The following is a 25,311-nucleotide window of genomic DNA, read 5'->3' on the forward strand; positions in this document are numbered from 1 at the left end:
TGGGATGAATGCCGATGAGTAAACTGCACCCATCAGGTGGACCGAATCACAACGCATTTCTTCTTTGACGATTGTCATACAGAGTACATAGTGAGACAACATCGATAGGCCAGCGTACCCGTACCAGGATCACCTAGGAAGACGGTGGCCGTCTTACCCCTCCGTGAGATCAGAGCACCACATTAGTCGCTGGTGAGTGAGCCCATGAGGGAGCAGGACCAAAATACGTGGTAGTATGTATCCCGCTCATGGCGGCTCAAGATATTCGAGGAATTGTGTTTTCTTGGGAGGATCGAAGCGGCTTCCTTTGATTCACCTTCCACTTCATCGTACGAGGGAAGTTCCCGAAATTCATTTCAGCTCAGCCACAGAGGCGCTGGTAAAATCATCGGGGAAATCAATGAAAAGCTGTAGTAGAGATGAGTATGTAGTCGTATCCGTATGGATAGTCTTTTCGGTTTCTTGCAATGCAGTATTTACCTTGGGTCGCCCCAACACAGGAAATTCTCCGGAGTAACACTCAGAAAAAAACGCTTGTAATTGTTTGGCGTCTACTGATCGACGACGAACTTACTCAACACTGCAAAATAGCCATCCAAGTGCTTAAGCGACGGGAGCCATGGAAATCATCATCGTGGGAGCTGGCATTGCCGGCCTGGGAGCCGGAATTGGCCTGCGCAGGGCAGGCCACAAAGTGACGGTTGGCACCCAAACCCCCATCCACCTACGGCAAGGTACGCCCTTTGACACATGCATGGTGCCAGATTCTCGAGCAATCATCGTTGATGCACGAGGTGGGAGCAGCCATCACAATCAAGCCTAACGCATCCCGGGTGTTGCAGTCGTGGGACTTCTCTCCGGAGCAGTCTGGCATGGTTGCTATACGAAAGGGGAGCTTGATCGACGGCACTAACATGGAGGTAATGGTCCCAAACTACTACAAGGACTGCGAGTCGACTTGGGGCCTACCCATGTACGCAGTGCACCGAGTCGACCTCCACAGTCAGCTCAGACAACTCGCCACGGAGAAGGATGGCCCCGGACACCCTTGTGATGTCCAGGTGCGGTCCAAGGTTGTTGACTATGTAAGCTCAGGAGTGACGATCTCAAGCAGACATGCTGCTGACGCGCATGCACCAGGATGCCGAGAACGGCAAGGTCACGACCGAAAGTGGCGAGGTTCTCCAGGCCGATCTCATTGTGGCCGCGGATGGCGTGCACTCGGCAGCCGTGAAGCACGTCCTCGGAGATGATGTCGTCCAGGCTGGAGATACGGGATGGGCCTGTATGCGATGGCTGGTGCCGAGGGAGGAGTTTCTCTCAGACCCAGAGACAGCGCACATGATCCAGAACTCGTCCACGAGGTACTTTACGGCCGCCGGGGGAGCGGCTGGCTTGGTGTGGTATCCCTGTCGAAAGTGCGTAGAATCGTGTCTTCCAGAGCTGATCTGGCAATTTTGCTGACTGGACCTTGTTGAAATCTAGCAATGAGGTGCAGAATTTCCTGTATCTGTCACGGGAATTCGACACCTCCCATGTCGGAGAGGGTATGCATGAGCCCATCTGCAAGATCAATAGAGTGACAAATCACTGATGCTTGGCCTAGATTTCCGAGCGATGGTGGAGCCAAGCATGCCGCTGGAGTATGCCAAGAAGCACTTTGATCCGGCTCTACAAAATGCAATCAAGTGAGTTTAAGTGGCTGGTGAACTCTTCGCTTGCTGACACTTGACGCAGAAAAGCCAGAGACGTGAAGTTTTGGAAGCTGGTCGCCAGAGGCCCAATTCCCAAATGGCATAAGAACAGGCTAGTCCTTATTGGCGATGCAGCTCATCCCATGCTCACATGTAAGTGTATTGACCACGCCGGCTAGTGTTTGCAAAGAGCGTGCTGACTTCAGAAATAGTCCAGGGCCAGGGTGGCGGTCAGGCCATCGAGGACGGCGCAGCTCTCGGTATCCTGCTCGACCAGGTTGATGACAAAGGGGTCATAGAGAAGCGTCTGCAACTGTTTGAGCAGGTGAGACGGAACAGAGGGTCGGCGCTGCAAATTCTTTCCAACACCAACCCTCCGGCACCGCAGAGCGTTCGTGATGCTGCCGCAAAGTATGTTCCTAGTGGGAGGCTCGATTCCACTGACGAGATCAACGACTATGTGTTCTCGTTTGATGTAATTGCAGAATCAAAGGCAGCGCTTGCCGCTGCGTAGAATGTTCGCGGAGAGCTTGAAGTGGGAGAGGGTGTTCTAGGTTGAACGACGGAATTGACCGATTTTTGGGATGCCTCATCTCGAACGATGATCTAAACGAATTCCATATCTAATTATTTGTAACACTTGTCGCTGTGAATAAGTATTGTCTTCCAATATCTCTGAACTTGAGACATTCGGGGCGACATTTCTTGCGGCCTTTATCTAAATGACACACCCAAGCATATGCCATGTCGGAGAGCAATGTGATATCGAGTCCCTTTGAGATCAATCTAAAACTACAGAGATGGTCTTTGTTTGACTGCATTCGAGACCGTATTATACAGAATTTTCAAAGTTTGGACCTGGGTAGGTTGAAATATTTTGGCCGCAACTTTCGAAATTGCCAGTCTTCTTATAAATATCGAGATCAAGACTATGCGCTCAACGTCCGTCCCCAAGAGTCTTGAGACTATCTGGGATAAGTGTTTGTTATTCGAAGAAAAGAAATAGAGACACGATTGACCCTTTCGATGAGATCTATTAGTCTCAAAGCCTAGTCATCCAAGGTTTTGTTTGGCTTGCCGAGCCGGCGATGCATCTGGAATTCATGTAATCGGTTTGTGGTGTCAGGGCATTTTCTGACAGAGTAGGCAGCAATGAGCCAGTACTTCTGACAAGAGGGCTTACACCTGATCATATCGGGCCGAATCACTTGGTACTGCGGCCATGGGCTGCAACGTGGGCGGCCGGCTTACGGGGGGCTCACGGACAGTGACTAAGAAACATTCGGGGATGGCCGCGGCCGGATGACTTTTGCGGAGTGGACTTTCCGGCCGAATCGATGGAAATGGGGGCATGACGGAGGACGAGCGGCGGAGGAGCGGCGGACGAAGCAGCGGACGAAGCAGCGGACGACGACCTGATTCATGGAACGAATGATAACTTGCTCTTTTTTGTCAGAGCACACTAAGAAACAGTATCTGCTCGACAAAATCGGCCACATGCCTTCGTTAGGATTGAAAATAGAATAGGTGAGAGTCACAAGAGTATTCGACGTCTTGAAATTCTGGACTCTCCCGCCAAATTGCGTTGATACTCGGTTTCGTCCGAATCATTTGGAACCCCGACCGAGAAAAGAAACCAAATCCGAAATTGATTACCAACATGGAACTTTTCCAACCAAAAGGCCTAGGGGCGCCATCCTCCGGCTAATATAGTAGCGGCTGATAGCGTGAACAAGTGATCCTTTCGGATTTGCCAAGATTGCCCAGCCGCCACATAACATCTGCAATTGACCTGGACCTCCCTTTGTCTAACACAGATGCAAAGAAATCTGTCCCAACAACCGCAGCTGGACGAGCTCGGGAACCTGGCCTGCCCGAAAAAAAAAAACATTTTGTATCCAGTCACCAGTATTTCCACACCCGTAGGTACTTGTATTGAATGCCTCGACCGCTGTATCTGACGTATGAATGCATCGACAGGTTTGGTCTCTGAGTATGTAGATACAAGAAATTTGAGTTCGAATGGATATTGCATGCCTAGCAACGTGCATGCGGCTCATTGTATGTTGCCCTTCGTAAATGGGTCTTCGGGACCTTGTATAACACCGTTGATTCAAAGAAGACACTCGCTCGGTGTCTCACTGCATGTAGCAAGCTTACCTTCGTAAATCCGAGATTTATCAGCCTTCTCCCTGTGTCTTTAACAAAAGCGTGAGTCTTTCCTTGCGACTTGCCCATCGTCTATCCGTTGTGGACTGCGTAGCCTCATTCCATATTCGATTCCATCAGCCACCATGGACAGTGATTCGAACAGCAACACCACGAAAGTGCCGTCCACGGCAAGCTCCTTAGTCGAAAAGAAGGCCAGCCAGGACGATCACCTGAGTTATACCACAGTTCCCGAAACTACTGGATCCGAGAACAATTTGCAAACCGGCGAGAAGCCAGGGCAGCCTGGCGATGATGGCCTCTTCGAGCCCGCGCCGGTCGAGCTGACTCTCACTCAGCAACGTAACGCCGCCGAGGCAAGCCAAAATTATCCCAGTGGCCTCAAACTCACCATCATCATGCTTGCTCTTGAGCTCGCCGTGCTGTGCGTTGCCCTCGACAACACCATTGTCGCCACGGCGATTCCGAAAATCACGAACCTCTTTCACGCACTAGACGACGTCGGCTGGTATGGCTCTGCGTATCTGCTCACCCTGTGCGCTTTCCAGCTGTTCTTTGGCCGTCTCTACCAGCGCTTCAGCGTCAAATGGGTCTTTCTTCTCTGCCTCTTTGTCTTCGAACTCGGCTCTCTCATTTGCGGCGTTGCCCCGAGCTCAACTGCCCTCATCGTCGGCCGTGCCATCGCTGGCGTCGGCGCAGCAGGTATTTTCTCGGGCGCGCTCATCATCATTGCATTTTCGACACCCCTGGAGAAGCGCGCTATATACACGGCCCTTGTCTCGGCCGTGTTTGGTATCGCCAGCGTCGTTGGCCCGCTGCTCGGCGGCGTATTCACAGACAAGGTTAGCTGGCGCTGGTGCTTCTACATCAATTTGCCCCTGGGCGGCGTGACGGGTGTGGCCCTCGTCTTCTTCCTCGACACGCCGCCGCGCCAAGCACAGCCTGTCACCAACGAGACCTGGCTCCAAAAGATAATGCATTACGATCCCATTGGCAACATCATCTTCCTCCCGTGCATCGTGTGCATCTTGCTCGCGCTGCAGTGGGGCGGCACCACATACCCGTGGAGCGACGGCCGCATTATCGCTCTATTGGTTCTCTTCAGCGTGCTGCTTATCGCCTTCGTGGGCGTACAATTTTGGATGGGCGAGGATGCCACCGTCCCGGTGCGCATCGCTCGTCAGCGTAGTGTCGGTGCTGCGGCCATCTACACCTTCTGCGTCGGCGCCGCTTTCTTCACCATGGTCTACTATCTGCCCATCTGGTTCCAAGCCATCCGCGGCGCGTCAGCCACCCAGTCTGGTATCGACACATTGCCCATGATGATCTCCACGACTGTCGGAAACATCATCGGCGGCGTGTTTGTCTCCGTCACGGGCTACTACACGCCCATGATGTGGTCGCTGCCACCCATTGCGTCCGCCGGCGCCGGGCTCATGACGACTTGGACTGTGGACGTGTCCGCAGGCAAGTGGATCGGCTACCAGATACTGTTGGGCCTCGGGCTCGGGCTCGGCATGCAGCAAGGCATGGTCGCCGCACAGGCATCGCTGCCGCTTGCTGACACGGCCATCGGCACGGCGCTGCAAGTGTTTTCACAGATGTTCGGCGGCAGTCTCTTCGTCAGCGTCGCCCAGAACGTCTTCATTACTGGCGTGCTAAAAGGTCTCGCTACCATTGATGACCTGGGCATGACACCTCAAGCTGTAGTTGACGCCGGCGCCACCTCCCTGAACAATTTGTTTGGTGACAGCCCGTCGCTGCTGGCCGAGGTTAAGTTGCAGTACCATGGTGCTGTCATGTGGACCTTCCGCACTGCGTTAATTATGACGTGCTTGAGCATCTTAGGGGCTATCTTCGTGGAATGGCGGAGCGTAAAGGGCAAGAAAATTGAGATGGTGGCGGCGTAGTCTAAGTCCAGGAGTTTACAAGCGTGGGTTTTCTTTCTGTCTTGAAGTTGGATCCATATTTCGAATCCCAAGAATTAAATTGGTGTTGGATGATTTCATAGTTGATCCTTTGTTATGTATTAAATGGTGCTTTAGTTGAGAGGAGCATTCTAATATATCACCACTCAAAACTTTGAAGCTTCAGCTGTGAATCCCTATTTTGGAGAACCTTTTTAGACCCAGATTAGATCTCTGTAATCTGTGTCACTTAGCCTTCATCGTGAAATCCGGACTTCGCTTATCTTGACCTACCACTCTCCCCCCTGGGTAAGATTGTACAGCATGCTGCATTCGCAATTCATATCCGAATTTTCCCACCCACAAATTTGGTATACATATGACCCGACCTAGTATTCTTACCCCCAAATTTTATATCTCTAAATATTCTGCCTCGATTGCATCAAGCAAGAGGCCAAAGAGCTCCGCAATTGGGGGTGCTCAAGACCTGTCCTCTCCTGTGTGCTGGTACGTTTGCGAAAACTTTCCGAGCTTAGAAGTCGGCCGATCGGCCGAATTTCGGCCGCCGGAGAGGGCGATTTCTAAGTGACGCACTCGCTCCAAGAACAGGAATTTGCGTGGGTGTTTGACAAGCTACGGTGTGTGTGTGTGTGTGTGTGTGTGTGTGTGTGTGTGTGTGTGTGTGTGGGTAGGTGTGGGTGTGTGGACGGGTGTGTGGGCGGGTGGGTATGGGCGGGTGCGGGAGTGGGAGTGTGCGCTTGCGTACGCCCGCGCGGGATGATCATCCTTCCCGCTGATGGACCCGAAAATAAGCCGGAGGCCTGGCCCTCGTACGTTATTGATGGGGGCGGAGATCAGGCTCATGTACATTATGCAGGCTCTCGAGTTTGAGTCCCGAATTCGGAGTGGGAACACAACGAATTAGGGGGAGGAAAGATCAAAGAGAGTAATACGTAGGTAAGCGCTAGCAAAATGGCCCTTTTAGAGTAGACAATATTATTCAAAATAACACAAGAGATGATCAGCATTTCGCTTGCCTTGCTGGGTAAAGCAGTGAGATTGCTCATGCAGGTGAAAAGGGAAATGTGATGATGTTCCAAATGTGGATCCGAAGAGGCATCGTGTGCAGGATGAAGCCTCCACATGATACCTAAGATTACAACTGTTGAGGGCACAACATGATAGGCTTTCACCAATGAAAAGTGTAAAGCACCGTGGATTACATAGCAAGTAGTAGAGCGTAAATAAAAGCATTATTATTCTAGCTAAGTTTGCTTTAGCAAAGGGCAAGCCCTTAAAGCGTAATTTATAAATGCTCCGGTAAATACGCACTCCCTTATAATAGCTTCCAGCAGCTTATATATATATTAAATTTACAATATACCCCTTAAATACTATTAAGCTTTTACTTAAAAATAATTTAAAACTAATTATTATAAATATAATTAATTAAAAGGAATTTTAATAAAAGGAATATTAATTTAATAAAATATAATACTTTTTTTTAAAAAGGTATTTAATAATTATAATAAGGTATTTAATAATAATAACCTTAAAGTGCTAATAAACCTAGTAATAGTATATACTAACTATTATTCTAAGTATAAAAATAATTCTTTAAAATATATATTTTAATTTTTAATTTCTTTTATTTATAACTATTAACTATATTAATAATAACCTTTTTTTTATTACTTATTTTATAATATATAATACTTTTCTATTCCTATTTATAAAAACCTTATATATAGCTATTTAAATTACAATTTTTATAAGCAATTAATATACTTTAAACTAGCACCTTTATAAAATAATTTCTTTAAGCTATTACTTATATATTTATTAAAAAATTCCTTTATTAATTCTTTTTTATTATAAATTATATTAATAAAAACTATAAATAACTAGCCTATTATATATTAAGAATTACTAAATAATATACTTTTTAACCTCTTTATTAACCTTAAAATATTTTACTTTTTTTTTATTTATAAATACTTTTTATTATTATTTATTTATTAAAATATTATTAATATATTTATTTAAATATAATTAAGCTTTTAGCTAATAAAAAAGCTTATATTGCTATTAAAAGTAAATATAAAAATATTATAAAGCCTTAAAAAAAAAGTATTAAAAAGCTAAATATAAATAGCCTAGCTTTTTTTAAAAAACGCATTTTAAAAATTTTTTATTATATTAACTTAAAATCTTAAATATTTAGCTATATTTTATTTATTATTATTTATAATTATAAAGTATTTTATAAATTATTTTTTAAAAATAAGCCTAAACTTAAAGCTATAATTTAGTATAATAAACTTTATTTTATTTATATATATTTACTTATTAATAGTAAAAATAATAACAGCTATTTTAATTATTTTAATAATAATAATTACTATTTATAATATATTTATAATAAAAAATATACTTTTATTCTTATTATCCTATATACTAATACTTAAACTTTTTATAATATAGCTATTAATTTTAATAAAAAGGTTTTTATAAATACTTATATTATTTAAAAAAAGCGTTTAAAATAATACTTTATTAGTAAATTTAATAATATTAAAAGTAAATATAACTTATTTTTTATACCTTTAAATAATAATTTTAAAAAGCTTAATAATAATATTAAAAATATTAATATAAAAAACGCGTTTAAAAATAATAGCTTATTAATAAGTAGTAATATTATTAAAGCTATTAATAAATATATTAAATTATTTTTAAATATATTAGCTAATTTTAATATTAAAAAGTATACTTTTTAAGCTTTTTATAATTTTTTAATTAAAAGCTTTAATAAAAAAATTGCTTATTAAATTTAAATTATTAGCTTTAATAGCATTAAAAATATTAATAAAAAAAATTACTATATAACTAATTTTAAATATTATATAAAATATATTTTTATTTATATAATAAAAAATATAATTAAAAAGGTATATAATACTTTTATATAAAGTTTTATAAATTATTTTTATTTAATATAATATTATTTTTTAAAATTATAATATAATTAATATTTTAAATATTTAGCTATTAATAAACTTTTATAAGCTTAGCTAAATAAAATTTATTAGTATTAGTATATATTATTTAATTTAATTTACTAATACTTTTATATTATAAAGGTTTAATAGTAATTAAAAGTACTTAAATTATTTTTTTATAAAGTTTTTTATAAGCTTATTAGCTAATATTTTATTAGTTTTAAAATATTTAACTTTAAACTTTCCTTTTTAATATTATTTTTTTAATTATATTTATTAAATATTTAAATACTTTAACTAGGTTATAAGCTTATTTTTTATTAATATAATAAACTAAATAGCTTATTTATTATTATAATAAATTTTTTATAGTTTACTAATATTTAGTAAAATATTAGTAAAGAATTTTTAAAGTATTATTATATTTTTAATTATATAGTTTAGAATTATAAATTTAGCTTTTATAATTAAAATAGCTATTATACTTTATTTAATTGCTTTTTAATAAATTAGTTTACTAAATAATATAATTATAAACCTTTAAAATAACTTTTAAAATTTTTTATTATTTATAAAAAAAGTATTTTTAATAATTAAAAATATATTAATACTTTAAAGTCCTTCTTTATATTTAATTTTTAATATTCTTATTAAATAAAAGTATTATATTAAGTAGCTATTTATATTAAAATATATAAGTTTAAGGTTTATAAAGAATTATAAAAGCTATATAGCTATATATGCTATATCTAGGTAAAGTATTATTATAATATATAATATTAATCTTATATGCTTTTAATATTTTTTAATTTTAATATATATAGCTTTTTTAGTATATTTTTATAGCTTACTAGCTAATAAAAGAGTTATTAATAAGAATTTTCTATTACTTATTAAACTAAATTTAAATATAATCTTTTTAAAATATGTATTATATATTAGGCTAATTATTTTTTTTTAGTAGTTCCTAATTATTTATATACTTAAAAACTATTTTGCAGCTTTTTAATTTATTATATTATATATATATTTAATACTTTTTTTAATTTAAAAAGCTTTTATTTAATATTTTTAATAATAAAATATTAAAATATTATTTATATAAAAAATTACTATAATACTTTTTATTTAATTTATAAATAAATATAGTTTTTTTATTAATAATAAAAGCTTAAATTAATTAAAAGTATAGTTAAATTTTTTATATTATTATAATAGTAAATTTTAAAATTTATATAAAGCGTATTTTAATAATATATACTTTTTTAATTTTTAAAAGCTATTTAGTAATTTATAAAATATTAGTTTATAACCCTTTTTTATAATATTTAAAAATGCTTTAATTATATTTATTTAATTAAATTTTAAATTAAACTTTATAGCTATTATAATAGCTATTTAAAAAGATTTAGCTATAAGTATTATTATATAGGTATTTTATAATAGGTTAAACGTTTAAAAATCTTTTTATATATAAATCTATACTTTATATTTTATAAAGTTTTTATTTTTATTAAACTTATAAATAAATACTTATTTTAAAAGTAAAGGTTTTAATATTATCTTTTTTCTTTTTATAATTCTTTATATATTTAGCTTAATTAATATTTAAATTTTAGTATATATAGTTTTAATAAAATTATTTTTTATTAAATAGTTTTTTAAATCTTATTATTTATTTAATAATTTTATAAAGTTATTTTAATAATAAAAATTTTTTTTTATTAATATATTTATTATATAAATTATAATTTTAATAATTAAGTATAAAGTATAATAATAGTTTAAGTAATATTCTTTTATATCCTTTATTTATTAACTTATATTAGCTTATTTTAACTATAATATATTTAGGAAATAAATATTTTTTAGTTTTTCCTAATTTTTAAGTAATTTTAAAGTATTTAGAAAATAAGTTATAAATACTAGGAAATAGTTAAATCTATTATTTTTTTATACTATAAGCTAATAGTTTACGTATATTAAAGGTTTATAGTTTTTTACTAACCCTTTTATATACTTTACAGTTATTTCTAATAATAAATTTTTACTTACTAAAATATTATTTTCTTTTAACAGTAAAACTTTATTTATTAAAGCTTAGTTTTTTTTTAAATTTTAATTTAATTATAATTTAAGCGCTAAAGAATATTTAATTATTAGGTTAATAAGTTATAATCTTAATTACCTATTTTTAAATTAACTAAATTTTAAACTTAGTATACTTATTAGCTTAAATATTTTTTTTAAAGTTAAAAGTTTTTATATTTAATTACTTATATTTTTTCCTTAAGGAATATTGTTTTAGCAAAACTTATATTCTTTAGTATTAAATATATCTACCTTTAAATTTTAACCCTTTTATATACTAAGTAAGTTAATTATATTAAGTAGCATACCTTTAAAATTACTTTTTTAAAATTAATTAAAGTTATTTAAAGCTTTTTTTATAACCTATAAATTTAAATTTATAATATATATAAGTTTTTTAATTTTATTAATTATTTTAATTATAGGTATAAGTTTATTAAGTTTTACTTTTATTAATATATTAAATGCTTTATTTTTTAAGTTTTTATAAAAAAGCTATTTATTAAAGTGCATATTATATATAATTTATACTTTATTAAGTATTAAAATTTAAATTTTATATAGGTTGGATGTATAGTAACCTATAAAGTACTTTATATAAGTATACTTTTATATTTTAAATAAACGCTTATTTATTCCTTACACTCTGTTTTTATTAAGTATATAAGCTTAACAGCTATAAGTATAAATATTTTTTTAATTAAGGCAAAAATCTATAATAAGTTTTTTTATAATTACTAATTTATACTAATAGAAATATTAAGTAAACTACTTTTTAAGCACTTTTATTAAGGATTTTTAATTTTTTATTTAATATAGTAAAATAGTATATATTTAATAAGCTACTTTTATAGCCTTTAGCTATAAGTATAATAATAGGTTTATTTTATAGCTTATAGTAATAAATTATTTAATAAGTTTATAACTAGCTTTTTTTAAACCTTTATTAAGTTTATAAGTATTTACTAACAATATTTTAAGTTTAATTTTTAAGCTTTTAGCTTATATTATATAATTAGTTTTAATCTGCTAGCTAAATAATAATATATTATTATTTAAGCATATTATATAGATTATAAGTTTAAAGTGCTAATAAACTTAAGCTTTAAAGTTTTATAATAATAGTAAAACTTAATCCTTTATTTTTTATATTAAAAAGTAAATAAATAGTTTTCTATTTTATTTATCCTTAATAATAAGCGCTTACTTTATAAAATCTAAGGCTTTTTTAAAATTAAATAAATTCTAGAAAATCCTTTAAAAAAGCTTTAATAAAAAGTAATTTAAGTAAGCTTTAAATATAACCTTTATTATATATATTTTTAAGTAGTATTTATAGTTGATTTATACTATACTATTAATTTGTATTCTTTTTATAATGCTAATAAGTTTTTTTAAAGTATTTTTCCTTAAATATTTAGATTTAAAATGCTAAATATATTTTAAATCTATTTTAAAAAGCGTATAATCTATTAAAAAGTAAAACGTATACTATTTTCCTCTTTATTTTTTAAATATTAAAAGCAATATTACTTTAACTATACTTTATAGCTATTAAAATCTATAAAGCTTAATTATAAAAAGCATTAAAGGCAAATAAATAAAAAGTAGTTTATATTTAAAAAATACTAAATTATATTTTTTAATAAGTGCTTATAAAACTATACTTTTTTTAAGCGTTTTAAAGTATAATATATAGTTAAACTTATAATACTATACTCCTAATTCCTATAAATAAGCTTTAAAAGTAATATTTATATAAAAATCCTTTATAATTATTATATTTTTAAGTTTAAAATCTTTAGTTTATAGCTCTATTTTCCTATTAAATATATTTTTAAATACTTACTTTTCTTTTTTAATTATTAAAAATAAAATTATTCCTATATCTATATACTTAGCTTTAATAAATTTAATAAAAAAGCTTAATTTTAATAATTAAATATTATTAACTAAATATACTATACTATAATTATTAAAAACTATTAAATTTATAAGTATATAGCGCTTTAAATATAATATTAAAAACATTTTTAAATTCTTATTTTTTTAAATATATATTTAATTATAAAATATTTTTAAAAATATTAAATTAATAATTAATAAGTTTATATATAAAAAGTTATAAAAAAAAAAAGCATTAGACACTTATAGCTTAAGCTGCTTTATAAAAAGTATTTTAATATATTTATTAAATATTATACTAAATTAGCTATATATTATATTAAACTTATATACTTATTATTAATATACTATATTTAGCTATTATATTTATAGCTATTATTTAAATATATACTCTAAGTTATTATTATAAACTATTAATTATAAAAAAGCTAGTACTTTAAAAGAAATTATTTTAAATAAAGTATATTATAAAAAAAATATTATAAAATTAAGTTTTAAAGATAAATTTTAAAGTTTTTATATAAAGTAAAAAGGTATATTAAGCTTTTTATATATTAAAAAACTTTAATATTAAAATAATATAAAAAATAAAAAATAAAAAGTATAAAAAAAATAAAAATAAAAAAGTATAGGGATTTTATAAACCTTTAAATAGCTAGTATTTAGCTTAGCTAAAATATATTTACTAAAATATTTACCTTTTAATAAATCCTAAATATTATATATTAAAGTTTTTTTATAATAATTAGCTAGCTTATACTTTAATAAATAATAGCTAAGCTAATTTAATTTAGTTTAATATTAACTACTTTTTATTTTTTAATTTAGTAATAAGCTAAGCGTTATAATTCACACTTAACCTTTATATAATCATATATTTTATATACTTACTTAATAATTAAAATATTAACTAATTTAATTTTTTTCTAATATAATAATATTTTAAAAAATTATACTATTTTAACGCTTAATTATATAATACTTTTTATATTTTTAAATAAAAATACTATTATAGTTTATAAGTTTACTATACTTATTCTTTTAATTTTTATATTTATAGCGTTATAATTTATAGTTTTTATTATTTAAATATAATAAAAATATTTAAAAATTTTATAGCTATAAAGATTTAATTATATATTAAAAGGCTTATAAATACTTTTTTATACTTTTTAAATATTAAATTTAAAAGCTTAAAAACTTTATTTTATATAATTTCTTAAATTTTAGCTTTAAACTATATTAAAGCAAAATAATACCTAACTATATATAAAAAGTTTTTAATAGTAATTATACCTTTAATATTTAAAATTCTAAAAGCTTATTTATTAAAAAAAAGCTTATACTAAACCTAATACTAATCTTTAAATTATATTATATAGCTTTTTATTTTTATAAAGTACGCTTAGTAATTTTTAATTATAATATTTTATAATATATAATAGTTTAGTATTATATTAGCTTAAATATTGTAAAGCACTTATTATATTAAAAAAACCTATTTTTAAGTATTAAACTTAAAAAGTTATATAAAGTTAGGTTTAAAAATTAATCTATTTATACTTTTTTAAATTTATAACTAAATTTTATTAACTATTTTATTTATTTTACTATTATTTATTCCTTTAATAACTATACTTTTAAAATAAAAATTATAGTATTTTATAGCTTTATTAATAATAAGTTTTTTAAATTTAATAAGTTTTTTTAGTATATATACTAACAAAAGTATTAAAATAAATTTAAAAGTATTATTTTTTAGCTTATTAATAATTTAGCTTACTTACTATATATTAAGCTTTATTTAATATTTAGTATTTTACTTTTTAAAATATTTAATATATTATTCTTTAAAAAAGAGTACTATATTTTATAAACCTAGTTATAGCTTACTATTAAATATATTTAGGTTTATATACTCTTAGCACTTTTTTAATTTATAATATAATTTTAAAAATGCATATTAGCTAGGCTATAAGTATAAGTTATTTATAAGCTATTTTAAAAGGCTATTAAAAAGTATATTAGTATTTGCTATTAATATAATTAAATTAAACTTATAATAAAAAGAAAAAAGGTTTATTAAAAATAATATAATATACTAAATAATATATATAAAAAAGGTAATTAAAAGCTTATTAAATAAATTTTTTACTTTATAAATCTTTAATACTTTTAGCTAAAAAAAAAAATAAGTTAGCAAATTAGGCTTATAATTATAAAGCACTATAAATTATATAGCAAATAGTAAAGCGTAAATAAAAGCGTTATTATTTTAGCTAAGTTTGCTTTAATAAAGGGCAAGCCTTTAAAATATAATTTATAGGTGCTCTAGCAGGTGCGCACTCCCTTATAGTAGCTTTCGGCAGCTTGCACGCACGCTAAATTTGCGACAAAAAGAATGTACAGTTTCATCTGTCCGTTCATTAAGCCTTGTGTTAATGCTTGAGATCAAGTAAGACAGCCTTGCGAATTGTGAGCAGGTTCGGTTCACATAACATTGGCTACCAAGATAACGTCCAAATAAGGTTGTGGTTAGTCTGTACACCATGTCTCCATCGAGCCCGAGGTTCCGAAACCTTATAAAATGGAGCTAGGCGAAGAGGAGGGACGACTAGGGGGCCGGGTCCTCCTCGGGAGTGCTTACCCGGGCCGGCCGCGCGTTTTTAGGCTATGAGCCTTAACATAGGAAAGATCGTCGCCTCCCTCTTATCTTCGCAGCCCATGCCTCTCTCACGCAGAACAAGTGCGATGTGTGTGAGATCAGATAGAGCGAGGAGGATCCGACCACATGGATTGATCGACTCGTCTATGCAAAGTGTTTCCTCATTTTTGGTACAGAGAAGAGCGCACAACGTCAGCACAGCGTCGACGCGAATGCGGTGACTGAAGATGTCGACCTTGCTGCCGCAAGGCCATGTGCCAAGGTAGCATTTGCCAAATCCATCATTCCACTTGCCTAGGCCCGGTACCGAGGATCAGGGCCTGTCGGGCAGCTCGGGCAGAGGAGCATCCCACGGGCTCAGTCGAGCGGTTGGCTTTGATCTGGGCGAGGCTGGAGTGTTACTCTAGCACCTGGGCACGACTGAAAGAAGGCTTGAGGAATCGTAGTCTAGGAATACTAGATGAAGATGATTTTGTCCCTTCATGGCAGCATTTGCTTCGCCAGTGTGCGTAGTCGAGCGCAGGAGCTGAAAATAGTAATGTGTTTGAATACACTCATTTGTCTAAATTCGTGAGAAGCCTTCCTGCTTCTGTTCCGTGATATCATGTCTAATCTAGTTGTATTATACATGAGCCTGTAAACCGAAGCCGTTGCCCATGCGCCCAAAGCCAAAAGAATAACACAGCATTGCCCCTTTCACAGAATATCCATCACAGCTCAATGCGCCTTGTCTATACGAGCGCTGGGTCCATAATCTCATCTCCCACAGAGAATGAAAGCAGCCTCTTGACATCCTCGGCCTTCTTCTCTAGCCACAAGCGAGTGTAATCGCAGGCCATCACAAACGCCATATGTCGCGACGGGTCCGCAAGGCCGACTCGCGCATCATGCAGGTTTCGCAAATACAGCGTGAGCTGCGACAACAGTCGCTCAAGCTTGCGGAACGAGAGTAGGTACAGCCTCTGCCGAAGATCCACTTCGTCATCGTCTTCCAGCTCGAGCATACCCCATGATAATCGAGGCTCCATGAAGTTTGCCAAGGACATGCCCGTGCCAACAGCGGCCATGGACATGGACTCTTCGGAGCCCGACGACATACTACTGCCCCTCTCCATGTTTCCCATGTTTGCCATCTCGTTCGCCACCGACTTGCGCAGCGGAGACATTGAATCATTGGCGAGCATCTCAAACTCGTCGATGACATATCCGATGAGCGTGGCGACGGCCATGATGTGGATTGGTTCGGCGTCATCGCGGCCATGCACGCACGCCATGGACGTCTCAGACGACACGATACAACGCTTGAGCTTGGCCAACTGCGCGTCGATCGGCAGCCGCCGGTCGTCGCCGCCGCCGCGCATCGACGTCAGTAGTTCTGTGACGCCCGCGTGGCAGTTACACGTGTACTCGCCTAGCGACGGCGGCGATGGTGGTGTTGCCAGGTACGCCGCCATTTCGGCCGCCGGCCCGCCGTCACTGCTGCTGTTGGTGTTTGTGTTGGTGTTACCGCTGAAGAGTGTCCCCATGGCCCATGGATTGGCATACTCGGCCACGGGCGTCGAGAACTGCGTCACGGCCGCGCTTAGCGGGTCAACAAAGGCGCTGCTGCTTGAGCTGCCGGTGCCTCTTGGTAGACTGCTGAAGTCCAGCAGCAGCCCAGCGCGATTTGTCGGATCTGTCGTCACCGGTGTCTGTGGTGTGTAGTGTTGTAACTGGGACATATAGTCGCCGAAAAGTGTTGTGTTTGCATCGTGTGTTGATATTCCTGCAGACATTGTTCGCTCGGGTGAGGCGCCACCGTTGGGAGTAGCCGTGGATGGTGTTACAGAAGCGCTCTTAGGAAAGGCGAGCCCGTTCCAGCTGCTGTTGTTGTTACCGTGGCCACTGCTGGTGTTGTTCATGTCTCCGTTCGAGGATTGTCGTAAAGGTCCGCGTGGCCGCTGGGACGGCGGCATCGATATGGGCGGAGCGTCCTTGTGAGTCCGCCGCGACAGGCCGTAGATGCACTCGACCCCGTTGCGCTCACACCGCGCACATGTTGGCTTGCGCTGGCTGCACCGCACTTTGGACTCGTTGCAGGCATTGCAAGACGCCCGGAGCCGGATCGTTTTACCGTCTACTCCCATTGAGCCTTCGAGGTTGAGCCTGAGTTTGCCTGGTATTAATGTTTATGCTGTGTAGTGGAGTATTCTTCGCTTGGCTGTCAGCCTCTGGTAAGCATCACGACAATGGTGACAGAAAGCCGTCACACTCATCGAGTGCCGTGGTGTGTTGGATATAACCTTTATGTTTCTCCCCGGCTGGGCTTATTGAACGGGGGTCTTGCCGAACGGCCTCGACCGATCTACTCGGAGCCGACCCAGAGATACGTGAATAACGTCTGACGGCTCAAGTCGGTGCAAGTCTGGGTGAGGGCAAATCATAGATGATGTGATAATCTTCTACAGAGGAAGGATGCACTGCCTGCTGACAGGATGAGACCCGATTGGAAAACCCGTCTCCCGAGCCCAAAGCAGAGAATCGTTGACTTGAATGAGAGGTTCAGTCTTGGCGGATGAATCGGCAGGCATACCCAGATGGTTGGGCTGCATCTGGCTGCGAATGCGCTCAGTGGGCTGCATGAGGTCTTCAGTGAGTGCAGAGACTTGCATGCCTGGGCACTCGCTCCTGAGGAACACAATACAGTCAGATCTGTCAGCGGGGTCCAGACACCTCTGTGCCACTTTCGCCTTTTCTGCCATCCGCCATATGATCAGCAGTGCATATTGTGGCGGAATGCGCCGTGGTTGGCACCCCTTTCGAAATTTAGTCTCAAGGCTTGGCCCCTAGTACCGCAATTCTCCTTGATATGGTGCTCACTCACATAGTCTCACCGCTCACCACCTTCTCTGAGGAGACAGCGCACGTATATGTACCTGTATGCTATCAATTAGCCTTGTTGGGCCTTTTCAGATGCAAAAGTTGCGAGCGCATCAATATGATCTGTCAAATTAAGCTATGGGTACTTTTCCATATCTCACGTGCAGTCCTGAATTGTAAAAGAGTCAAATTTCGCGAGTGATCAGCACCATCTTCTGGTAGATGTGGCGTTCTTCGAGCCTAGACTAGAATGGTAGGTATCGTATTTAGACGTGCCTGCTTGCGTCACACATTTTCCCTGTATGCCTGAGAGGTTACATCTTCAGCTAAAACTGGTTGATCGCAGCGGTGCTGTTGGACCACGTCAGCCAAGAAGCATCACGATCAACAACGTTTGACGGCAGCTTCATCGTACACTATCCAGTAAATGCACATGTTTGTATTCCTCCTGTTTACTCAACGCAGTATGCAGGGTTACCATGTTTTGGAAGTCATGTTGTACGAGATTCACAACGTCGCAAGCTGAACAGAAAAGGAGCCATGGTGGGATGTGTTCCCTGCCTGTGCGATAACTCTGTATCACATCACTAGGCCAAGCCGTCTCAATCCGGTCTTTGACATGTACGGTCACTTTCAATCTGTCAGAAACGTGTCTTCGCCAGGAGTGACGGCAGCTTGGCGGGGGTTCAGCCGCCTGGGCTGCGCTCTGGTAAGAGGCCTTGGCTGGTACGAGATGATTCGACAAACTACCGCCTTTGATTGCGTGCATATTTGTCTTTCAAACGCGATTGACTGTCCTCTTTTCGGGTCCCGACATGAAAGCCTGTCAGCTTACAGCGGTCACGGCGGCCGCAGGTCCAAGCCAGCGTCTAAATTCAACCCTGGCTCCTTGCATGCGCGTAAAGTTGCAATGGGGCCCTTTATGGTCCAGGCATCATTGTATCAGTGAGATTGATGATAGGCTGTTGTGACTTGAGCCGCACAGCTGTAAGGCGTTCAACGGCTTGTACTTTCGCTGCTGAATAAGGAACACCGTCACATCGTTCTCACCGATGAGGAGCGCAAGCGGCGTTGAGCCTTGCAGACGCGTCCCTCCACACAGGAAGGCTGGTATGTCTATTGGGCCGGCTCTTGCAGAACAAGCATGTGGTCGGCACTGCCACGTGTCCCATCAATCTCAGTGACTGGCGGAGTTGAGCGAAAATCCTACTTGCTATTTTCTAAACACAGCCCAGTAGGCACGGGCCTTTTGTCCACGGGATTTGAAGCCCTGAGAGATGACTATGTACGGCGTTTGGAGTGCTCAGGAGACATTCATAATAATTACTGGGGCAAAATACAACTAAGAGCATGCAAATGATTCGCCAGCCTCTAGATCAGAAGCGGCCCCTGAGCTACGCACTCTCCAAGTTAACAGGGAGCTGTGATAGCTCTTTCGGGCGCTCACAGACTATACATGACACGAGGACATGTGGTATGAGTGTTAGCATTTCATTCCATAATTTTCTTAGGTACGGAAAAGCAAAGTATTTAAAATCTGTAAAATACCTAGGCATAAACTCCAGTCTTAGTGACAGCAATTTGACCAGTTGTAGTTATTGAGACGTGTTGATGGAAGACAATCTTTCTTTCAGGACAAACACAGCCACTTCGCGAGCCACAGCCGTACTGCGTCTCCATTCAGTTCCCAGAACGTGTTGTATTCTCAACCCCATGACCTTGAATGCCGTCTAGGATCTTCCCATCAACTTCGACCGGCTTTGCCTCCAAGGTCACAAACAACATGCGCCCCCACTCCGTCTTGCTCATGTTCCTCCACAGGTGATTAGTTCCCCTCTGGACTGCCACATCGCTCTTTTTGAGAATCCTGCTCTCCCCAGAATCCAGAATCAGCTCGATTTCCCCTTCCAGCACAATGCCGTAGTCAAGGCTGTGCGTCCTATGCATGAGACTCTCGCCGCCTGGCCGCATATCCACGATACGCAGAACAGTCCCACCAGGATGGAAGATCCCGGGAGGGTTAGATAGAAAGGATGAGTAAGTGGCGATGTCAGAGTTGTCTGTGAAGTCTGCTGGAATCTTCGCAGTGGCGTACCCAAGGTGGAACTTGGACTTGCCGCCGACGATCTGGACTGGGAGCTGGTCTGGGATGCTGGTATTGAAGACAGACAGACCGCGGGCGTTGTGGTCAGTGATGAAGCGACTCGGAGTGCTAAGCTCGGGGGATTCTTGATCCTGAGCCTGTGCCATTGTGATATAATTATCGGTGATAGATGAAAAAATGAATCTTTGATATCAATGGTGACCTCGGGTATTTGAGGTCTACTCTTCTTGAACTGTGTAATGAGGTTGCCTGTTGCTCTCAAAATGAGTTTCCACGAATTAATGGTACACTCGAGCGTATTTGAACAATATCGTCGAGCCAACGTTGCAGATTCCGAATTCACGGGAAGAAAAGAGACGAAAAGATCAGAAGACAATAATGGGATAGGGCTAGACCTTGTGGGCACCTCGGATCTGCGAACCCCATCAGAGATTGATTTTTAATTCTGACCGCCTATACCAAGACTTTTTTTACCTCATGCCGTCTGAATAAGCAGAAATCAGGGCAAATGTTGAGAGAGTGATAAAAACACGGTCGACGATTGGGTACAGGGGACTCACTTGCTGACAATGATTGGTGCGACAACCAACACTTGCAGTAGTGGGCAAAGATACCCGTCTCTTCCGCGCGACACCAAGACCCTCATAACAACCATACCGTCTCAAAACGTCACAATAAGCACTAAAGCAGTTCATCGTTCCCGGCTCGGCGCTTTCAACATCTTGTTCTACCAAACAAACTTTTTTTTCACGGATGACAGCATAACCAGCCAGCCAAGCAGCTTCATCAAAGTACAATAGCGAGACTTCTAGCTCTCGATGAGTAATGAGAATATTGCATTTCCGTGGACTGTCCCTATCAATGCCTCTCGCATAGACTGTTCATTCCACATTCTCTGTCCAATCTTGTCTATTCCTCCCATAGAAAAAGCTCGAATTTAATCTTGCGACGGAGATAGCACCCTTGCCCGGTTGGTGAGGAGCAAGACAATTCCACGCTAAAGGGTTTCGAGGACTGTCCAAGCATCTAGTCAACGTAACGCCCAGGGTAACCGTGCTGGGATGTGCGCTCGCTTTTCTGCACATCACATTCCCTGAGGCCTTGGCTCACATTGGCTGATAACTCCACCATGCTCGGAAAATCGCTGGAGTAAGCTTTGGTTCGCGGTCGAAGGAGTCGGTGGACTGATGCCCGCAGTACCCGGGACGTCCGAGTTGAGACGTCGGGGATACATCTGTCATCGGGGATAGGCATTAATTTGTCAGGATCAACAACTATTTCAACACCGTCCGAGTATGAAGCATTTATAAATAACTTATGTGAAGTCATCACCACCTCAAGCTAGGCGATTGTGTGACCATATAATTGAGCAATATTGGAACAGAGGACCGCCGATCAGTACCGGCTAAACCATTGCCTCTAGAGCGTCATGTCTTCGACCCCCACGCCATCACTCGCTGCGGCGGACCTCTTCAATGTCAATGGCCTCGTTGCTGTTGTTACAGGCGGCGCGACCGGTAAGTTTCTAGAGCTAGATTCACAGTCATTTATACATACTCATTCGCACAGGCATCGGCTTGATGATAGTCAAGGCTTTGGAAGAGAACGGTGCCAAGGTCTACATCATCGGGCGCCGTAAGGAGGTGCTAGACAAGGTAGCCAAAGAAGAAGCGGTACGCTGAACTAGATTTCTTGGGCAGGAGCAACGAACGAATGCTGATGCTAGAGATAGAAGCACGGTAACATCATCCCATTACAGGGCGATGCGAGCTCCAAGCCGGACCTGGAGCGCATCGTCGCGCATATCACCAAAGAGACAGGCTTCATCAACCTCCTCGTCGCGAATGCAGGCGTCACAGGCCCTATCACTAAGCCCCCCACCACCACACCTCTCGTAGATTATCAGAAGGCGCTGTGGGACGTTGACTCGGCGGCATTCGACCAGACCTTCAGTATCAATGTTGGTGCCGTGTACTTCAGCATTGCAGCCTTCCTGCCACTCCTGACTGCGGGAAACGAGAAGGGCAATGTAGCTCAGAGCAGCCAGACGATCATCACCAGCTCGATCGGCGCGTACGGCCGCGTCCCCATGGCGCATTATGCCTACTCGGCTAGTAAGGCCGCTGTGACGCATATGGCGAGGCAGCTTGCCACCGCATTCACGAGACACAAGCTTCGATTCAATGTCATTGCGCCGGGATGTGAGGATCCCCGACACCCCGACCCCCACTCTAGGCATTCGAGCAGAGGTAAGCTGACAGGTTGCAGTGTATCCATCCGAAATGACAGAGGGGATTGTAAAATCCTCCGAGCAGCTCACGCCAGAGGATTATGCGCTGAAGGTTTCGCCGCTAGGCAGAGCTGGGAATATCGAGGACATGGCGGGCTGCGTTCTTTGGCTTGCGTCCAAGGCGGGCGCATGGCTATCGGGGAACATTGTCGTGACAGATGGTGGAAAATTGGGGATTGTGCCCTCGTCTTATTAGAGTCAGATTCACGACATGTGCTACAATGCGAATCGAATTGTATAACCAGTGTTCATCCCTGAATATATAAGTTTCAAAAATACCTACTCATCGACTTGCCAGACGGTCCTTGTGTTTGACAGCACCATGGAAGATATGAAGATATGAACCTCTTCCTGCGAGTTGAGCATAAGTGCTCAAATTCATTTCAAATAAATTGAGACTGATCTCGATCATATCAAATCATCTGGAATTGGAGAAATGAATTTCGTAATTATTTCACCCACTACGAACCTTCAGTCCTACAGAATTGAAATCTAGAAAAATGAATTCCAAAAAAAAAAAAAAAACTGTCTAGCCGTAGCGACGCTTGCTGATATCATAACCGCCATCATCGCAAACCCGGTATCTTTTATCATAACAACGCGCAATAAATGATACAACAGAAAGCCCGAAGGCATTATCAGTACTTCCTTGGTACATGCTCCACGAATTACCGATTCAATTAAGGATAATGGGATCCTTGCCATCCCACTCGCTCTTCTCAGCGGCATCCAGAGCAAATCGTGCCACTGTTCCCCGCGAAGTACTCGCCGTCATCCCCACCATCCCCTTCTCAGCAGGCCACACCTTGGCCTCCTTCTTATCATCTCCATCAGTAAGCCGCCCGGGCCGCAGAACGACCCATTTAACGCCGTCGCCAGCGTTTCTCAGCTCCTCCTCCGCGGCGTCGTGGTCCGCGTACGTGAGCTTGACGTTGCTGTGCGAGATCAGGGTACGCAGCACCCAATGCGCGTTGGGCCCGGACTTCCCGACACCTATCGCAGAGACATACACCACTTTGGGCTTCTCAGCCCAGCCAGCAGTTGTCTTTGCAAGAACGGAGAGTACGTTGGCAGTGCTATCAGCCATCATACGGGGTGGTGAGTCGGTAGGGTGCGGTGCCGCCCAGGGATTTTCAGACGTGCGGCGCGAGTTCAGAGCTGAGATGACCACAAGCTTGCTGTTTGGACTGGCAGCTGTGTTGATGGCGTTGGTGACATCCGAGACATTGAGGGGCGACCCCTTGACAGCGGTCAGATTAGATTTCTGCTCAGCGGGCAGGTTGGCGGTGATTTCGTCTAGCGCGGACGGCGTGCGGACGAGCGCGGTGACATTGTGTCCGCGCTCGAGGGCTTGCAGTACGACTTGAGTGCCAGTACGGCCGGTTGCTCCGAGGATGAGGATCTGCATTGTGGTGGTTTCTGGAGAGGGGGTCTGTGTGGTTTGAGGCTTGGTGAACGCTAACGATTAGAGCGTCCGCTTTTCTGGAACGAGGGGTCTGTTTGAATGCTATCTTGAGAGGAAATGCCCTGAGTCTCACACAATTGACTTTGGAGGTGATGAGTTGAGGGGAACAAATCAGGTATATTCTGCAGACCCCAGGAGACTCATATAGACAACGTCGAGCCCGAATGTCAGCCGCTCTTTGTCCGGGTTTGTGTCTGGCCGCTTATAAATGCCGCTTACTTTTGCGGTTGGACGGCCGGCCGGACGGACGAAATGTTGAGGCTTGTTGCTTATGAATGTCACTCATTTTCGTGAGTGAGAAGCCCAAATCAAATGCATTGTTTGTGAAACCCAACAGGTTACAATGCATTGGTGGTCTCACCCTCCAGTCTGCCACACAATGTCGCCTTCTAGGGTCCTCGCATATACGAAATTGAAAGGGGCGCTAGCCAGATTACCCGAAGGCAGAACACAGGAGCTGGAGGAATAGGAGTTGATGAATAAGGAGTTGCACGAAGTCGAATTTTGATGACATGTGAATCGAGAGGCACAAATATTTTCAGCTGGTGGAGGCATTGAGTGGGCTTGGGTTGCTAAGCATTAGATTCAGCTGAATGAGAACATTACTAAATTGATAATCCCCCCTGATATGGGGAAAATGTGAGATTGGGGCTGGGCGTGCTTATGATAGCATTCTTTTGAAGTTACGGAATGGGAGACCATTTTCAATCGCTCTTGCAAGCAGTATACGAGGGATTGATATTGCTTCTACGCAGGATTTCTCGTTCAAAATGGCATCAGAGAATGCGCTTCGGAAGGGAAGAGAATAATAGTGGTGTAATTAGATATCAAAAGCTAGAACTCAGCGATTCATAGAGATATGCTTGCGGCGTTGGATGTTAGGATCTACCACGATCTACCTCATATCAGCTCAACCCACTTCAAATCGTTCATACGCCAGAGATCCTGGATCATGTCCATTTCCCTACTCAAGGGGGTCTCCTGATTGAGCATTCCACATTCTCCTATGGAACTGGGAAGGCATTCAACTGCCTACTTCAAAGTCACCTTCAAACCACATATGACATCAACTCTGGAAGGGGATACCGGGCAGGTACTTACTCAATGTTGAGTGCGAGTATGTCACATCTGAGGCAAGACAGCTTTTGATACTACTCAGT

General features: G+C 39.1%; 7 protein-coding genes across 7 annotated transcripts; 3 read left to right on the forward strand and 4 right to left on the reverse strand.

Annotated features, from left to right (window-relative positions):
• Positions 1-619: 619 nt before the first annotated feature.
• J7T55_002661 (uncharacterized protein) lies at positions 620-2,208 on the forward strand (the record flags this gene model as incomplete). The annotated part of the gene is made up of 7 exons (XM_053137756.1): positions 620-734; positions 805-1,085; positions 1,141-1,418; positions 1,486-1,547; positions 1,607-1,688; positions 1,738-1,847; positions 1,907-2,208. 7 exons carry the CDS (start codon positions 620-622, stop codon positions 2,206-2,208), a joined length of 1,230 nt encoding a protein of 409 aa, XP_052998530.1.
• Positions 2,209-3,988: 1,780 nt separating this feature from the next.
• J7T55_002662 (mfs transporter) lies at positions 3,989-5,773 on the forward strand (the record flags this gene model as incomplete). The annotated part of the gene is made up of 1 exon (XM_053137757.1): positions 3,989-5,773. The coding sequence occupies one exon, from the start codon at positions 3,989-3,991 to the stop codon at positions 5,771-5,773; it is 1,785 nt and encodes a 594-aa protein (XP_052998531.1).
• A 10,391-nt stretch (positions 5,774-16,164) lies between these two features.
• J7T55_002663 (uncharacterized protein) lies at positions 16,165-17,559 on the reverse strand (the record flags this gene model as incomplete). The annotated part of the gene is made up of 1 exon (XM_053137760.1): positions 16,165-17,559. One exon carries the CDS (start codon positions 17,557-17,559, stop codon positions 16,165-16,167), a length of 1,395 nt encoding a protein of 464 aa, XP_052998532.1.
• Positions 17,560-17,874: 315 nt separating this feature from the next.
• J7T55_002664 (uncharacterized protein) lies at positions 17,875-18,174 on the reverse strand (the record flags this gene model as incomplete). Its single annotated transcript, XM_053137761.1, has 1 exon — positions 17,875-18,174. The coding sequence occupies one exon, from the start codon at positions 18,172-18,174 to the stop codon at positions 17,875-17,877; it is 300 nt and encodes a 99-aa protein (XP_052998533.1).
• Positions 18,175-19,972: 1,798 nt separating this feature from the next.
• Positions 19,973-20,542, reverse strand: J7T55_002665 (cupin domain protein; the record flags this gene model as incomplete). Its single annotated transcript, XM_053137762.1, has 1 exon — positions 19,973-20,542. One exon carries the CDS (start codon positions 20,540-20,542, stop codon positions 19,973-19,975), a length of 570 nt encoding a protein of 189 aa, XP_052998534.1.
• Positions 20,543-21,825: 1,283 nt separating this feature from the next.
• J7T55_002666 (short chain dehydrogenase reductase) lies at positions 21,826-22,882 on the forward strand (the record flags this gene model as incomplete). The annotated part of the gene is made up of 4 exons (XM_053137763.1): positions 21,826-21,913; positions 21,966-22,069; positions 22,129-22,597; positions 22,665-22,882. The coding sequence occupies 4 exons, from the start codon at positions 21,826-21,828 to the stop codon at positions 22,880-22,882; spliced, it is 879 nt and encodes a 292-aa protein (XP_052998535.1).
• Positions 22,883-23,362: 480 nt separating this feature from the next.
• On the reverse strand, positions 23,363-24,094 carry J7T55_002667 (nad-dependent epimerase dehydratase; the record flags this gene model as incomplete). Its single annotated transcript, XM_053137764.1, has 1 exon — positions 23,363-24,094. One exon carries the CDS (start codon positions 24,092-24,094, stop codon positions 23,363-23,365), a length of 732 nt encoding a protein of 243 aa, XP_052998536.1.
• Positions 24,095-25,311: the final 1,217 nt, after the last annotated feature.

Source organism: Diaporthe amygdali (genome assembly GCF_026229845.1).
Source record: "Diaporthe amygdali strain CAA958 chromosome Unknown NODE_3_length_2959817_cov_65_330692, whole genome shotgun sequence".
In the NCBI taxonomy this organism is placed as follows: domain Eukaryota; kingdom Fungi; phylum Ascomycota; class Sordariomycetes; order Diaporthales; family Diaporthaceae; genus Diaporthe; species Diaporthe amygdali.